General features: G+C 35.7%; 1 protein-coding gene across 1 annotated transcript in view; it reads right to left on the reverse strand.

Annotated features, from left to right (window-relative positions):
• Positions 1–18,624, reverse strand: part of SNAP91 (synaptosome associated protein 91) — a 143,521-nt gene that overhangs the window by 42,396 nt on the left and 82,501 nt on the right. The window contains exons 11-15 of the mRNA XM_054505455.2: positions 15,883–15,910; positions 12,282–12,391; positions 10,066–10,184; positions 871–885; positions 556–723 (exon numbers count right to left, since the gene is read on the reverse strand). Of these exons, the coding sequence (XP_054361430.2) occupies positions 556–723; positions 871–885; positions 10,066–10,184; positions 12,282–12,391; positions 15,883–15,910 (440 nt within the window). The remainder of the gene's footprint in view (positions 1–555; positions 724–870; positions 886–10,065; positions 10,185–12,281; positions 12,392–15,882; positions 15,911–18,624) is intronic.

Below are 18,624 nucleotides of genomic sequence, written 5' to 3' on the forward strand. Positions count from 1 at the left end.
AGATGCTCCAAGTTTTTGCTTGTACAGAACAAGCTTACAGTTACAAAAATGGGCATATCCCTAAACTCTCTTCAGAGACTTCCAAATCTGAACTACTCTTAGATGATTTTTTGTCTTACATCTTAAAAAATAACTTAAGCCAGGACTTCCCCTTCCATATTCTCTAAGTACTATTCATTCAGCTAGTGTGAATGTGGTCAAAAAGTCACACCTAAATATGATAGAGAGGTCTGGTACCACCTTCATATAGATACTGCTGGGCAGGAGCATATAGAGGACAAGGGTTCTAACAGCAACTTAAATCCTCACTTTAAAAAAATGGAAAAATCAAGTGGGCCTAAAGCATTGCAACCTTTGCGCTAAAACCACTAAAATTAAGTGAAGATAAAGTTGATGAAGTTAGCGAAGATAAATACATATGAATAAACATGCAAAAAGTAGTGGAACACTCTGACGTGCTGTTATATAATGTAAACATTTTTAAGTACCTTAACTCTAAGGTAATTTTAGCAAACCTGGCAGGAAAAGGACAAAACCGTGATGTGACCGACTAACCTCCAAAGAGATCCACGTCAGCAGTGACAGCAGTGACAGTTGTAGTGGTTGAGGCAGAGGCTGAAGCAGTTGCAGTTTCAGAAGCTATAGTAGGAGGGCTAGGTTCTGGTGCAAAGGGATCTGAAACTTGTGCTTCAGAGGGAACAGAGGAAAGTGTAGCCAGAGAATCTACGTTGCACCACAGACAGAGAACCAACAGGAGAGAAGAGGAGGAAAAGGACAGAAGATATACCAGACTCCAAATGACCAAATAAGGACAGTTATTAAGAAATGGAGGTCTCTCAAAACAGAAGTTTAAAATAAAGCTTTACTCACCCTCTCCCAAAAGGTCTACCGATGTCCATTATGTGTCAGCGTATGAAGAAATAAGAAAGAAAGCTGAAACATGTAGCCACACCAATGTCCAAGCAGGGCGAGGTACTAACTGAAGACATTTTAGCTGTATGCACCTTTCTGGACCATTTATAATCACGAAATAGTGTATTGCCTATTATTATCATGGAATGTTTGAACTGGAAGGGACCATAGGGATCCTCTAGACCAAGCTTCCAATTTTATAAATGGGAAAACGGAGGGCAAGCAAGGTCAAGAGACTTACCTGAAGTCAGCTCTAAATAACTTTGACAAACTCTATTTCTTACCAGATTTACTATTTCATCTGCTTTGATGCATTTCATTACACGATAAATATCAATTCTAAGGAAACTGTAGTCAATGAAACTTTATTAATCCTCTATTTGATGTGTCACTTCAGTCCAGAATACCACAGGATAAATACAGGCTTTCTGATAGCTGTAGTTTGATTGTAGAACATACCAAACACAGTCAAAGAACAGTCCAAGTTTAGGGGCTAGAAAAAAATAACCCTCACCTCCATGATTTTTGTCTTCATAAATTTCACATTATTGGATGTTTTTCAATTCTATATATAATCTTTCCATTTATAAACATTATGTGACAACATAATGAGAATTATTTTTAAGATGAACGAGACAAGACTGTGTAGCATCCAAACTTTTCAGGCCTTCTGAGGTCTGCATTCCTTTTGGAGGTGCATACTTAGTGTTCAACAGTGGGATTACAGTTGGCATCCTAAATAAAAAGCCCAGGAAGGGTAATTCTTAACTATACTATAACTTTAGGTTATTAAACACTTAGAGAGTCCAATAGCATTCTTGTATTCCCAATCATGTGATATAACCCAGGGCTCATATTTGAATTCATGAATTTACTGGAAATTTATTTTAATCATGAAGAAATTTTATCAAAACTCATTAGGGAGCTATTTTCTTAAGAGCCTTAGAAACAATATGAGAACTAAGTAAACTAAAAGTTCTAGAAGACATTTAAAAAACTGAGAAACATATATTTGACATTAAAAATAATCATATTCGGGCGCCTGGGTGGCTCAGTTGGTTAAGCGACTGCCTTCGGCTCAGGTCATGGTCCCGGAGTCCTGGGATCGAGTCCCACATCGGGCTCCCGGCTCAGCGGGGAGCCTGCTTCTCCCTCTGACCTTCTCCCCTCTCATGCTGTTTCTCTCTCTCTCTCTCTCAAATAAATAAATAAATAAATAAAATCTTTAAAAAAAATAATCATATTCATTTAACTATGCAATTTGCAAACCCAATAAGTATTAGATAAAGCACTCTACAGACACACTAAGGTAATCAAAGCCCTTCTAACCAAATCTTTTATATTTCATAACAGCATTAACAAACTATAGCACACAGAGTACTTCACATTAGAAACAGTTTTTAAATTTTAGAACATATGCATAATTAACAATAGGCAAAAAGGAGCTATGTTGATTTGGGGCTGTAAGCTTCATTCTAATAAAAACCCTAATTAGGTCAACTAATAAAACCCTAATAGGTAGGCCCCAAATCCTGAGAAACAGAAGGTACTTCCAATAATTCCTCAAACCAACAGTATCAGGCCCAATACAACTGTTACTCTATACTCATACATCCCAAAATATTAATTAGAAACCAAACTGGGTCATCAGAAGCCAGACAGACTTGGTTTCTCTATTCTCCTGGCATTGGTGAGACTCTCTCTAGTCTTGCTTTATAACGGCTAGTTCAAGAAACAATGTGATAGCAGAAGAGCTAAGAGCCATGTGATTTAACAGTTTCCAGACTTGCTACTGTCTATGCGAGGGAATGGGCAATTTATTTCGTACATTTGGTAAGTGAGAAAGGAGAAGACTATTCACGTGTATTGGAAAGAGAGAGAAATAGAAATATTTTTAAAAAGTATAAAAGATTAAAATACTAGTTCCATGTTTTTGACTAGTGTTTTATTCAGATTGAGGGTTATAAGACTTGTTGCAATATGATGAAAGATGGAAAGTAAAATTTCCTAGGGAAATGTATGACTAAACATAGTGGAGCATAACTGATGCTGAAAACTTTTGCTACAGGTGTCAATCTCTAAAATCTTAATTTTCTGGATGAAATATAATTTATGTTACTTATTTCTTGCTTTATGCAAAATTTTCCCTAGTATAAAAGAAAGCCCTACTTTATGATGATGGGAACAGTTATTCTCAAAGCTACCAGTGTTTATAAAAGATTAAACTATACAAACTGCTCCTCCCCATAACCCACAGCAGCAGAGTTCAATTCACTGGCAAGTAGTACATAATCAGAGTTATTTTTTTGTGTTATGGAAATTGCTAGAAAATACTCATTGTAACTGAGGAAACAAAACTACAACTAAATTAAGAAGGAAATCTATATTCTGCAGTGATATGAGGCTAAACTTCCTAGGTTATTATAAAGGTTGAATGTGTTAATATATTTAAGTGCTCACTCTTACCTGGAGCATATCAAATGCTTGCTAATAAAAATAGCAAGAGCTAACATTTAAGTCAAGGTATAATTTTCATTACAGAACTATGACTTTCAAAGCTTCTATACATCTTTCTGGATGTGTGTGTGTGTACACATGCATGTTTCCAAAATAGCCCACAGATATGCCCCCAGATTTAATTGACAAGCAAATAGTAATATGTCACTAAAATTGCTTGTACTGTGGGTAATATTCCCCATGGAAACTATTAAAGTCATATGATTGCATAATAAGAGTGAGCCTTCAAATGGATGTTGGTAATTACTTTCTATTAGGTCTCTTAATTCTAATAAAAACCCTAATTAGGTCAACTAATAAAACCCTAATAGGAATTCTATATTTCTCAGAAAAGAGAAATTTCACTTCAAGCATTTATAAGAAGAAATAATCTGTTTCCCACTTCTAAGATACACAGAAAGACAACACACATACTCACTTGTTTCTGCTGAGAGGAATTTATTATGAAGAGAAAAACACTCTCATTATGGGGCCAATGGCAGGGATTAAAAAAATGCTCTGTCATCTTTCAGTCAAACATGTTCATTATCAGCCCACAGAATGCAAATCTTATATGGCATTATTTAACTTAGGTTTACTAAAATATGAATTCGCTAAAACATGGTTGTCTTATGCCAACACGAAAAGTACTATCATTTACAGTATGTACCTTAAAATGGTAATATTTATCAGTACCCATTCATAAACACCTGAATTCATAAACACCTGAAATGGCCTTGGTTGTTGGAAAATGAATCCTCTTACTAGCATTATGGTCAGATAAGAATATCTAAATAAGTCTACAGAGTTTTAAGGTTTATAGTTTATTGTCTGGTTATACAAAATTAAAATGTGTTTCAATAATAGAAGTGGCATGAATTTATCAAACAAGATCGAGGAAGTGATTTTATTTATTTTTGCTCAAATGACCAAAATATATTTGTTATAACTTAGCATCACGTTCAACCCCTACCGGGTATCTATAGGATAAATGCAAACTGAAGGTAGTGAATATTTCTCGATTTCATATTATACAACTTTACTTCAGTTTCTTAAGGCTTATAAATTTTACTATTCTGCTTAGGAATTAGAGAATTTATTAGTATTTTTTCTTTCTAGCTGACCTTCTACTACCATGAAATAGTACAGTTATAGATATATTATTGAGACAGAAGACTAATGATGTCTAATTATCAAAAAGTGACCATCAGGCCCTGAGCCAAGGTTCTGCTAGCCTATCAGGTGCTTTATTTCTTTTTCTTGCCTAATTGCTCTGGCTAAGACTTCCAGCACTATGTTGAACAGAAGTGGAGAGTGGGCATCCTTGTGTTGTCCCTAATCTTAAGAGAAAATGGTTTCAGCTTTTCACCACTGAATATGATGTTAGCTGTGGGCTCATCATATATGGCCTTTATAATGTTAAGGTACACTCCTTCTACTTATAATTTGCCAAGAATTTTTATCATGAAAGGATGGTGAAATCTGTTAGATGATTTTTCTGCATCTATTGAGATCATATGATTTTTTCTTAAAGTAGACTCCATGCCCAGCATGGATCCCAACACAGGGCTTGAACTCATGACCCTGAGATCAAGACCTGAGCTAAGATCAAGAGTTGGATGCTTAACCAACTGAGCCACCCAGGCACAATGAGATCATATGATTTTTATCCTTCATTCTGTAATATCATATATCATGTTTACTGATTTGCATATATTGTATATATTGAACCATATATTGATAAATCCCACTTGATTATGGTGTATGATCCTTTTAATGGGTTACTGAATTTGGTTTGCTAATACTTGGCAAAGCATTTTTGTGTTTTTGTTCATCAAGGTTATTGGCCTGTAATTTCCTTTTCTTGCAGGTCCCTATCTGGCTTTGGTCTGAGGGTAATACTGGTCTCAAAAAATGAGTTTGGAAGTGTTTTCTCCTTTTCAATTTTTTGGAAGAATTAGAGAAGGACTGGCATTAATTCTTATTTAAATGTTTAGATAGAATTCATTTGTGAAGCTATCTGGTCATGGGTTTTTCTTTGTTGGGAGTTTTCGATTCATGTCTCAATTTCCTTACTCATTATGGGTCTGTTCAGATTTTCTATTTCTTCATGGTTCTTTCTCAGTCAGTTTTATGTTTCTAGGTATTTATTAATTTTTCTGGATTATCAATATGATGGCATATAATCGTTCATAGTAGTCTCTTATGGCCCTTTGTATTTTTATAATATCAGGTGTAATGTTTCCTCTGTCATCTATAATTTTATTTGAGTTCTTGCTCTTCTTTTCTTGTTTAGTCTAGCTAAAGGTTTGTCATTTTGTTTATTCAAAAAACCAATTCTTAGTTTCACTGATCTTTTCTATTGTCTCTCCAGTTTCTACTTCATTTATTTCTGGTCTAATTTTTCTTATTTTCTTCCTTCTGCTAATGTTGGGATTTGTTTGTTCTTTTTCTAGTTCCTTGAGGTATAAAGCTAGCTTGCTTATTTGAGATCTTTCTTCTTAATGTAGGCCTTTACCACTATAAACTTCCCTCTTAGAGTTGCTTTTGCAGCATCCTGTAGGTTTTGGTATGTTATGTTTCCATTTTCATGTGTTTCTTTTTTTTTATTAAGATTTTATTTCTTTATTGGGGGGAGAGAGAGAGAGAGCACAAGTAGGGGGGAGTGGCAGGCAGAGGGAGAAGGAGAAGCAGACTTTCCATTGAGCAGGGAGCCTGATGCAGGGCTCAATCCCAGGCCTCAAAGGCGACACTTAACTGACTGAGCCACTCAGGTGCCCCCATTTTCATCTGTTTCAAGATACTTTCTGATTTCATTTCAATTTCTTCTTTGACCCACTGGTTGGTCAGGAGTATGTTGTTTAATCTCCACATATTTGTGGATGTTCCAATTTTCCTTTTGTTACTGATTTCTAGTTTCATACCACTGAGATTAGAAATGATACTTGCTATGACTTCAATCTTCTTTAATTTGCTAAGATTTGTTTAGTGCCCTAACTTACAATCTATCCTGGAGAGTGTTCCATGTGTGCTTGAGAAGAATGTATATTCTTCTGTGTTAAATGGAATGTTCTGTATATGTCTGTTGGGCCCATTTAGAATAAAGTTATCAAGTCCACTGTTTCCTTATTGATTTTCTGCCTGGATTATCTATCCATTGTTGAAAGTGGCATAAAAAAGTCCTCTACTGTTATTGTGTGGTTATTTCTCCCCTTGGTTCTGTTAATATCTGTTTTATATATTTAGGTGTCCCAATGTTTAGTGTATATACTTATTTATAATTGTTATTTCATCTTGATGGGTTAATCTTTTTATCATTATATAATATAGTGACCTTCTCTGTGTCTTGGATAGATTTTGACCAAAAATCTATTTTGTCTGATAAAAGTATAGCCAATCCTGCTCTCTTTTGATTGCCATTTGCATGGAGTATCTTTTTTCTATCCTTTCACTTTACCTATGTGTGTCCTGAAAGTTAAAGTGAGTCTCATAGGCAGCATATCATTGGATCTTGTGTTTTTGTTTTTTTTTAATATTCATTGAACCACTCTGTGTCTTCTGATTTGGGGAATTTAATAAATTTATATTTAAAGTAATTATTGATGAGTAAGGACTTATTATTGCCATTTTGTTTACTGTTGATTTTCCTTAGTGGTATGTTTTGATTCCTTTCTCTTTATCTTTTGAGTATCTAGTAGAAGTGTTTTCTTTGTATTTATCATGAGTCTTATATAAAACAGCTTATAGTTATAACAGTACATTTTAAGCTAAGAACTTAACTTCAATCATATATCAAAAGTCTACACTTTTACTCCTCCTCCTCACCCCTGGCATTCTATGCTTTGATGTCACAAATTTTACATATAGTGTTTATACTAACAAATTATGGTAGCTTTAGTTATTTTGAATTCTTTTGTCTTTTAACTTTTATACTAGAGTTAAACGTGATTTACTTACCACCACCACAGTATTAGAGTATTCTGAATTTGGCAATATATTTACCTTTACCAGTGAGCTTTATTCTTTCATATGTTTTCATGTTGGTACTTAACATACTTTTGCTTTAATTTGAAGAACTCCCTTTAGCATTTCTTACAAGGCATGTCTAGTGGTGATGAACTTCTTTAGCTTTTATTTGTGGAGGAATATCTTCATCTTTCCATTTCTGAAGGACAACTTTGCTGGGTACAGTACTTGTGGTTGAAGTTTTGGGTTTTTTTTTTCCCTTTCTGTACTGTGAGTATATCATCCTACTTACTCCTGACATGCAAGGCTTCTGCTGAGAAATGTGCTGATAGCCTTATCAGGGTTCTTTTCTATATGACAAGTGGCTTTTCTCTTGCTGTTCTCAAGATCTTCTTTTTGTCTTTGACTTTTGTCAGTTTGATTATACCGTGTCTTCTTTGGGTCGATCTTGCTTGGGAACTTTTGAATTTCATGAATATGAATGTCCATATCCATGTCTGTATAATTTGGGAAGTGTTCAGTTATTATTTCTTTAAATAAGCTTTCTGCCCTTCTTTTTCTGTCTTCTCCTTCTGGGATTCCCTTGATGCATATATTCATTCATTTGATAGCATCCACAGGTCCCATGTGCTTCTTTTTCCTTTTTGTTCCCCTAACTGGTATCTTCTAATGATGTATCTTTGAGTTTGCTGATTCTTTATTCTGTCTGATTAAGTCTGCTGTTGAATTTTCAGTTCAGTCATTATATTCTACAGCTCTAGGATTTCTGTTTAGTTCTTCCTTATGGCCTCTATCTCTTTATTAAATTTCTCATTTTGTTCACGTACTGTTTTCTCGACTTTGTTTTGTTGTCTATTTCTGTTCTCTTGCATCTCACTGAGCTTCGTTAAGATGATTATTTTGAATTCTTTGTCAGGCAATTCGTAGATCTCTATTTCTTTGGCATTGGTTATTAGAGTATTATTAGCTTCCTTTGGTGGTGTCATGTTTGTTTCCATGATTCTTTGTAATCCATGTAGCCTTGTGTTGGTGTCTGTGCATTTGAAGAAGTAAATAGCTCTTCCAGTCTTTAAAGACTCATTTTGGCAAGTAAAGACTGTCACCTGCTCTGTGCTAATGACATTGCCCAGAGTATCAGAATAGAATCACAACTGAGAGGGGTTGGAGCTCGGTCATGTGGCTACCTGCTGGGTATGCTTGATGCCCATGGTTGGTGGGCCTCTTGCCAGGGGCTTGGATGGGTTTGGATCTGCCTCATCCCTGGGTGGACCTTCAGGACCTTGGTCAGTAGGGCTAGAACTGGGACAAGGGTCCATTTCAGGGTCTGCAGTTGAGTCCACAGATGGTGGGATGATTAGCAAGTGCATGGATAGGTGTGGCTCTCACTGGGTCGCTGGGTAGGCAGGTCTAGTCCTGGACCATAGCTGAATGGAGCTGGGACCAAGTCAGATTTAAAGTTCATAGTTGGGACCAAGTTCAGTGGGTTTGCCTCTAGGGGCATGGACAGGTGTGTTTCTTGCTGGATTCCTGGGCAGGCAGGACTGCTCCCAGACCATGACTGAGAAAGGCTGGAGCTGGGTCATAGGCCATTTTAGAATTCACAGCTGAGACCAAAGGTCAGCAGACCTGTTACCCAAGGCAAGGGCAAGCATGGCTCCTTCTGGGTCCCTTGGTAGATGTTGCTGATGGCAGGACCAAGGCCAAACAGGACTATAAATGCCTCCATAGGGACAGGTGGTATTTCCAGATCTGCAGCCAGGGACAAGGTTGGTGAGTCTCCCTTCTGGGTGTAGGTCTGCCATCTCAAAACAACCTTTCTTTCTCTCAGGCTCCATTGGGGTTTTACAACCTCCTACCTGGATCCCAAAGCTCCCACAAAGGCACTTTGTCCATGAATGGCTGCCAAAATTATTTTTGCGGTGGGGAGCTATGATGGGGCACCTCCTATTCTACCACATTGCTTATGTTGTTCCCTCTGTGTTGTTTCTATAGTTGTATGAATCATTTTTAAACTTAAAAAAATTTATTTTGGTATTTTGGTGCAATATGGCAAGGTATTTAAAACCAACTCAGTGCAGCACTGAAAATAATTAACTAATTTTTATATTATTATTTAATCTACTTTTTAAATCAAATGCTTATAAAATTTTAATTTTTTCAAGATCCATGAATAAAAATGGGAATCAAGCACTTAGATGTGATTCTTCTCAGTTAGTTTAGTACGGATCTTTTCTGGTACAAACAAGAATCTATCCCAGATTTCAACTGCCTGAAGTCAAATACAATATGAATTAAAACCAGTTTAGGTGTAAAGGAATCCAGGAAGGAGGCTACACCTGAACAAATCAAATCTGAAGTGCTGCCTTTGAGTAATCTCAGAAGTTCACAGGAACACCCAATCCTCTAATGCCTGAATCTCTACAGGCCAATTATTAAAAATAGTCAGAATTTTAGAATAGCAAAGAAAAATACTGCCTTTGTTTCAACTCTTAAAATAAAAACTATATGACTACTACAGAGGGACTCTCTGCCTCTCTCTCAATATATATTTAAATCAATAGGTGCCATTCTTAGCATTTTCTCTCCAAGTTTCTAGCAACATTTTGGACAATCAGAAGGTAAGTATAACAATAATAGCCTGAATAAAAACAACTGAATAGAAAAATGGCATGGCTGGCTGGTTTCACTCACCTCCCCATGCGGTGGCCCCTCCAGAAGGTGGTGGTGGCGCTGGTGCTGCGGCGGCTGCCGCCCCTCCAGAAGAAAAGTCTGGCTGGAGGTCCAGGAGATCACTAGATGGTTTAGAAGTGCTGAAGGAAAATAAAATTTTAAAATCAGATTTTAAAATTTTATAATATAGCAATGCTTTTAAATAAAGACTGATGCCGAAAGCATCAAAGATTTTGGATATTTTAAATCCAGTAAGAGAATAATACTTTGGAAAGTATAGCATATGTTCTTCTATCCCAAGGGTTGGCAAACTACCCTTTGTAAAGGGCCAGAAGCTCAATATTTTAGGTTTGTGGGCTAGATGGTCTATCACTATTCAACTCTGCCAGTATAGCATGAAGTAAGACACAGAAAATATATAAACAAATGAATGTGTCTTTGTTCCAATAAAACTTTATTTATAAAAACAGACAGTAGGCTAGTTTCACCCATAGGCCATAGTTTGCCAACTCCCTTTCTATACACAATAACACAGGTAAACCATCCTTCAAGCATTGGGCCACTCAACAAATCATAAAGCAGAAATTAAAGGGGAAAACCTAAATGCCTCAAATTAAGGGGGAATTTTATCAAATATGTTACTGTCCACTGGGTAGCATCTGAAGTGCTGGTTAGGACTGTGATAAAAGGAAGCATACTCCAAAAATTAAAGGTATTATAGTAAGAGAATTATGGGTAATTTTTCCCCTTTCTCTGTTTTCTAAAATTTTTTGAATGGAAAAAAATTCTTGCCTTAAGAATTTATTTATAAAGCAAAGAATACTAAAACGAATAATCACTAATATACCTTTTTTTTAAGTTAAACTATAACGTAGCAAGTTTGCCTATAAGAGGCCTCATCTAAAATGCTTCTATATTTTTTATTGTCATTCAGTTAGGGCTGTGTTTTTCAAAGCTCCTCCATCTGCAGAGGCTCTAAGGAGGAGCCTAGAGCTTTGCTATTCAAAGTGTGGTCTTCAAACTAGTAACATCCTGAGACACTGTTGGAAGTACAGAATTTTGGGCTTACCCCATATCTTCTATATCAGAATCTTCATTTTAACATGGCCTCAGGTGTTTCATTCAGGACTGAAACACACTGGCCTACAGGTTACCAGACCAGGTACCAAGCCACCAGGGTGCCAGATTCCCCACCCTTCTTCATAAATAGCAATTCCACCTTTACCTTTTTTTACATATTAGATTTCCAGGTAATGTTCTTTTCAAGAAAGGATTCTGCTGGTTTTGTTTTTTTAATTTCAAAGCACATGAAATTTGCCTAGTTTTGATTTCCATTTCATAAACATAACTGGTCTAAGTCCCAGGATAGGGAAACATGATTAAGACCTGAATCAAAACTTTTAGAAGAAGCAATTTATCTTAGTATAGAGGCAAGAAGGACTTGGTTTTATCAAATTTGTGATTATAAAAAGTGGAACTACGCAAATAGGGGTAACACACATAGTTAATATGGGTACATGACATGGATTTATTGCTCAGTTCAAAATTCAGGTCTCCAAATACAGGGCATTCATAATCAGTCACAGATACTATAAATCCTCTCAAGACAAAAGAACCAAACAAGGGGAGACCTAAAATTATGATCTGAGGAAGCCTCTTTGAATTGGGGTTTCATCTGAGGCAGCCCTGAGATTTTACCCAATGCACAGCCATCTCCACCTTTCTCACTACTTTCTGACCTTTAGGTGCTATAAAAGCTGATTAGGAAGATTCTGATGGTCTCTTCCTACCACCAGAGTCTGAGTTCCTCAAAAGCACCAGCTAACTGGCCTACAACTGCAAAGTTGTTGTTGTTGTTGTTATTGTTTTTTAAGTGCCTTAAGACACCGTTTAAATTTCACACAAGCAGCAGCTAATTTCTGAAACCTTTTCCATATCTTCACAATTTCAGAAGAATCTGAAGTGTGTGTACCATTCTTCCACCTCCTTTCCTAAATGTGGGAGCAAGAAGGAGATTTCTACAGCTTACGTCTTTCTGATGCTTTGAGAGTACAGGCCTAGGGAACTGTAGAAAACGTAAAAGCAATTACTTGGTGAACCTAAATATAGCCCAAACTATCATATGTTACTAGGACTAGATTTCATTTTGTGAAAACATCTGGGTTCAGTACATAAAAATAAAACAAAAGCCTAATCAAAATATTAATAAAGAGTTCAGTGTATAGTCATTAACTAACCTGACAGGGACAGCCGCAGATGCAGTTGCAAATAAATCAACCGGTGGGGATGTATCAATAGTTTTAGCTGGTGTAGAATTAGGAGACGTAACAGTTGTGACTGGAGACGACTGAAAGTGAAGATGCACAACACATTCTAGTCAAATGCGAATCTAGAGGACACAGGGAAACAGGACCTCCACTTTGCAGAAACTCTGATATTCACAGCAATTTTTTGGTAACTCCATGTGAGAGAAAAAATTCAAGAATATTTGAAATGGAGAACTGTAATAAGTAATCAATATTGGACAAAACAGTTTTCAAATTTTAAAAAAGTTAAATGCAATTTATATAAAATTATGTTTTAAGTATTTGGCTTAACATTGCAATGATTTCTACTCATGTATTTAAAGTCAAGGCTAACTGGTATTTCCTAAACATAAAATTAGCAGGAAAGATCTTACCAGCTGCTAAAAATGAAAACAATTATCAATTGGGATAACTGCTATAAAACCAAAACTAAATCTTGCCATTTGCAATGATGTGGATGGACCTAGAGGGTATTTAATACTAAGCGAAATAAGTCAATCAGAGAAAGACATGTATCATATGATCTCACTGATATGAGGAATTCTTAATCTCAGGAAACAAACTGAGGATTGTTGGAGTGGTGGGGGGTGGGAGGGATGGGGTGGCTGGGTGATAGACATTGGGGAGGGTATGCTCTATGGTGAGCGCTGTGAATTGTGTAAGACTGATGAATCACAAACCTGTTTAAAAACAAAACAAAAAACAAAAAACCAAGGCCATTCTTTTTCCTTTGCATCCTAACCAGACTTCATATAAAGTCTTCTCAGGTGTCTTTAAATTCTAGAAATCTGACTTTCAAAATAGTTCACAGATGGCAGAGAACAATTTATAAACAAGATTCAAGTCACTGACAGTTTAAAGGTACCATGACTATATCCCATCACTAATATGACATAGATAAAAATTAAAAAAGTGAAATAAAATCTAACATTTATTGTCCTGGACTGGTTTATTTTTAAAAAGAGAACTTAATAGTCAGGTAATATATGAAAAATTAAGATTTTTGTTGAGGTAACTATCCTAGTTCTATTTCCCTTTATTTGGTATATTTAATTCTCCATGTATTTACAAGAGAAAGATTAATGGGGCGTCTCAAACCAGTCCACTGATAATGTAAGTGGAAATGTGATAAATAGCAAGTAAAACATGAAGACTAACACCAACCAAAGGCTATCAAATACTGCTATAAATGGACACCTAATTGCAAATAGACCAAACTTAAAGAAAGTTTTAAAAAGTATAAATTAAGTAAAAGGACTGAGGAGATAATGTTCAGGGGTATTCAGACTTAAGTAGTATTTGTCCAATATCTATTTGTCCAAGAATCAAGAAGTCAAAATTCAATAGATACACAAGTGTTAAGCATTCAGCATATCAAGAAAGACAAACGCATGAGCAGTATGGATATTGCTGCTCAGAAAACGTCAACTCAATCCTTTCTCTTCACCAAAATTCAAAATTTTCAAATGGAATATGAAAGATTATCAAGGGAATAGAAAGGACCAACCAAATTTAATTTGTATGTTATCCACTGTGGACACTGACAACTCCTCTTAAAGAAATTAGTGGATTTTTTTAAACCAATACATGTAAATAAGCGTAGAAAGTAATGTTTAGGGGCGCCTGGGTGGCTCAGTCATTACGTGTCTGCCTTCGGCTCAGGTCATGATCCCAGGGTCCTGGGATCGAGCCCTGCATCGGGCTCCCTGCTCAGTGGGAAGCCTGCTTCTCCCTCTCCCACTCCCCCCGCTTGTGTTCCCTCTCTCGCTGTGCCTCTCTCTGTCAAATAAATAAATAAAATCTTAAAAAAAATAAAAAAGAAAGTGATGTTTATGAAGATATCACTGAGAACTTAAAAACAACAATGAAGCTACCAACATAAATGTAAAATGAAGGTCTTTAAAGGCTCATTTAAATATACTGCTCTGTAACAATAAGCTCTAAAGAAATGATAGAGCTAAGGAAACAGAACCAGAATAATCCTATTACAAAAAGAAAATGTCAATAAAATTCAATTTGGCCAAAATGTAGAGACAGACCATCCCCAATTGATTCTGTAATTTTTACCACACTCTATTCTGCAGTCATATGTTGGAATTTTTCACATAGACATAATGATTTTAAACCCGGTTTTATATCAGAATCACCAGGGAGCTTTTTGTTGGCTTGAGCTGCCTGAGGGAATCTTAGGCAGTCAGCCAGGTACTGACACAGTACAGGGTGTCTGGGAACCACCAGGTCACTCATAATGACATCCTTCGTTTCTGTAATAATAGCAATCACATAATGGAAATTTGTCATAGAGGAAAGAGCACATTTATTACATTTTTGTCTGAAAAATACAATGGCAAATGTGAGCTAGAGACCTATGGAAATAAGTACTACTGTCACTGATAACCCTATTCCTGTCCTTCAATCTGATAAAAAAAAAAGAGAGCAGGAAGAGTTATTAAAATTATTACAGTGTAGTGTCTAAAAGGCATGGCTGCAGAAAGACAACCACAACTGACTTCTTCACCATTCAAACACATGTCAAATTATGTGTTTTATCTCACAGGGCTGGGATTTAGAATAGGTATATGTGCTTTGCAACTAGTTTGGTTTCAGTTGTAATATAAATGTATGAAAATTTCTCCTACTTAAAAAAAACTTAGTCCAAATAGAGGACTAAGTAGACATTGCTATACCACACGAGATTGAGAAACTAATATAAAGTAGAATATACAAAATTTACCTTTCTTTTCCTCAAAAAATTAAAAATAAAATTACCATAAGACCCAGAAATTCCACTTTTGAGTATGCACCTGAAAAAATTGAAATCAGGAACTCAAACAGGTATTTTAATATACCCATGTTCACACAGCAGCATTATTTACAACACTCAAAAGTTGGAGACAACCCAAGTCACCAACTGACGGATGGAAGAAGAAAATGTGGTGTATACATGCAATGGAATGTTTTTTTTTTTTTTTTAAAGATTTTATCTATTTATTTGAGAGAGAGAGTGAGAGAGAGGTGGGAAGGAGGCAGAGGAAGAGGGAGAAGCAGACTCCCCTCTGAGCAGGGAGCCCAATGCAGGGCCTGATCCCAGGACCCTGGTATCATGACCTGAGCCGAAGGCAGATGCTTAACCCACTGAGCCACCCAGGTGCCCCCATACAATGGATTGTTTTTCAGACTTAAAAAGGAAGGAAATTCTGACATATGCTACAGCATAAATAAATCCCCCAAGATATTTTGCTAAGTAAAATAAACCAGTCAAAAAAGGACAGACACTGGATGATTCCACTTATTTGACCTAACTAGAGTAGTCCAGTCCATAGAGTCAGAAAGCAGAATGGTGGTTGCCTGGGGCTGAGGAGAAGCATGTGCAGTTAGTGTTGAAAGGGTGCAGAGTTTCAGTTTTGATGACAAAAGTTCTGGAAATGGATGATAGTGATGGCTGCACAACAATATGAATGTACATAATGTCACTGACCTGTACACTCAAAAATTCCTAAAATGGTCAGAACAGAACAAACAGCAAACTTACCTTACTTAATGGAGAGGGAGCACCAGATCTAAAAGGCAACCAAAAAAATTAAAATTGAATATACGTGAATACATTTGCAGAAGCACTGAAGTTTGATATCACTTGGACAAGCATTAACTGGTTTATATACAGATGTTTCAGCAACGGATAAACTATTTTTTAAAAAATAATTTATCCTTCACTCAATTACGGCACCCTCTTTCAATGTTTTCCATTCACTTAATTTCTAGTATTAGAAATTCTTAAACCCAAGTTTTTTTTTCTGTATCTCTAGCAACTCAAATCTTCGAGTTGATCATTATTGCCTGCATCCAACAAAAATAAAATTGGAATTTTAAAAATGTTGCCCAGACTTGGGGAAAATAAGACCTCACAGAATTAAAAAAAAAAAAACCCTCTGGTTTATTATTTTAAAAAGTTAGAAAACTCATTAAGGTACATTGTGATTCATTTAAACATAATTGTGAGGCACAGAAGGAACACCAAAATTTAAATATGAGCCGTGTGCCTGAAATGTGTCTCAACTTCCACATGTATACTCCCGGTTTGTTTTTTTCATGGCTGTAATGAAAACTATCTATGGAAAATATTCCCATTATCCTGTTAGAACTAGTAGAACTTGAAAAAGAACAGTAACCTCAATGCTCGTTTCTAAGGGAGTGAGGGAAAGTTAGAAAGGAGTAATTTTTTTTTTTTAGTGAGATTATTTCTAGCATTGACTTGTATATCATTTCTAGCAACGTGCTTCAGAAATGACTGCCTAAACAACTTATATTTTACCAACCCAGGTTGGTGAAAAATAAATTAATGATAAAACAAAATGAAGAGAAAACACATTTCAACAGGAAGCCTACGGTCAGAGTCTTAGAGGATGGCAGGGATGGCTTTCTACTCATCTACAGAGAAAGGAGCACAAGTGGCACTAGCCAAACAAAATTAGCAGAGATTTAGTAAATGAAATTTTGTTTAGTATCATGAATTTTTGTTTTATTGAATGTAGCAAAACAGATTTAATAATATACATCACATTAATAACCTTTTATGTTCAACCTTATTGGCAAATACCTGCTATTAAAGATTATCATCCTCAAGCCTAAGTAGAAATATCATAACTGGCATAAGAATCAGTTTGCCAAGCTCCTACACAAGCACCATTACTAAACGACCCTTCTAATTACTCAGATGGGCCCAGCACGCGTGTTCCTCTCTTCCTTTTACCTGTTTCTTCATTGATTTACTACCCTACCATCAGTCATTTGCCCTTTATAAAAGAAAATGCTACCGTCTTTTATATATATCGATAATGACACTGAAAATCAATACCTATTTTAATGATTTCAGCAAGAGAAATCTAGTACATAGTGAACTGTGCTGGAAAGAATAAAGCACGAATATAATTTTATAAAAGAGAATGAATTGCTATAAATCTATGGATTTTTATGATGAACATAGAAAATGCCAAGGTTTACTTCCAGGATGTTAATAATAAGTCATCAAAAGAGGAAATTTTGTTATGTCTTATCCACAACAATAATCCCTATAATAATAAATATAATAAATAGTAAATAATAAATAATAATAAATATAAGTATAATAATTTTGGCTATAAATGCTAGCCAGAAGACAAACAAAAAACCAAAATACAGATGTGAAAAACCTATCTATGTCTTCCAAGTAATTTTAATTACAATCAACTCATCAGGTTTTCTGTACCCTCAGCACTTAGTAAACCCACATGTAAAATAAAATCAATTTCTCTTTTGTTCTATGGAATCACAGAAACACACGATATACAAATATATCACACAGTATTACATAAAACTTCAAAAATGAATATCAGTGAATAAAAGCCATTAAATATAAAGAGTATACATATTTTTATAGTAGACATTTGAAAACGCTTCCTTGCCTCAGAGATTAGAATCACTTTATACTGCTACTTAAAGACAAACAACTTTAATTTTCTTTATCGCATTGTCTTTTGGCACTTCTGCCATATGCCATGGGAAAATATTTTGTCCACTAATCAAAAAAATTTGATTTCCAAAATCTAAGAGGAAGGTCTATACACCTACGAGAGACTGTTAGTCTTGATTTAAGAAGACCAAAATAAAGTAAAACCATTTATGCCAGTCACCTTGGGAGACAAATAAAAAAGTATCATGAAAAAACACAGATGTGTAAAATTGACAGAAATCAGTTTTAAATGTTCTAAATACCAAATGTGGAGTCTTAAGAGTGCTTTTTGCATTTTTAGTAATAACCAAATGCAAAAAAGTCACTCAATGTAGTACTCACCCTTCACTTAAGTTCCCAGGTAAGCACAAACATACAAAGAAGAAAACAGTTAACTACTATAGTTCATTTATTTTAAAAATAGGGAATAAGCAAAAGACAAGTTCATATGTGGTCTCAGCCAATTCAGAGAAAATGACAAGCATAAAATGATTTTAAAGGAGAGAGAAACATTATGCTCAGTCAAAGGTAATTCAAAACAGAAGATCACTGGATTTCTATTTCCCTACTCTTAGAAATAAGTATGTGTACAAAGCTCTTTTCCAAAAATAGTTTACAGCAGCCACAAGGGGGCGAATTTAGACATGAAGTTAAGGCTAATGAAATTTACCCCAGAAGGCTGCTTTTGGTGACTGCAGTAATAGCAGATGTTAACATGGGGAAAGTGTGGCTCTGTGCAGGGTGAGGGGGACTCTGAAGGGAAAAGAGTACAGAGAAGCTGACTCT

The sequence above is a fragment of the Mirounga angustirostris genome, unplaced genomic scaffold (assembly GCF_029215605.1).
Source record: "Mirounga angustirostris isolate CCGP_5_RB_7025 unplaced genomic scaffold, mMirAng1.0.hap1 SCAF_8, whole genome shotgun sequence".
NCBI lineage: Eukaryota > Metazoa > Chordata > Mammalia > Carnivora > Phocidae > Mirounga > Mirounga angustirostris.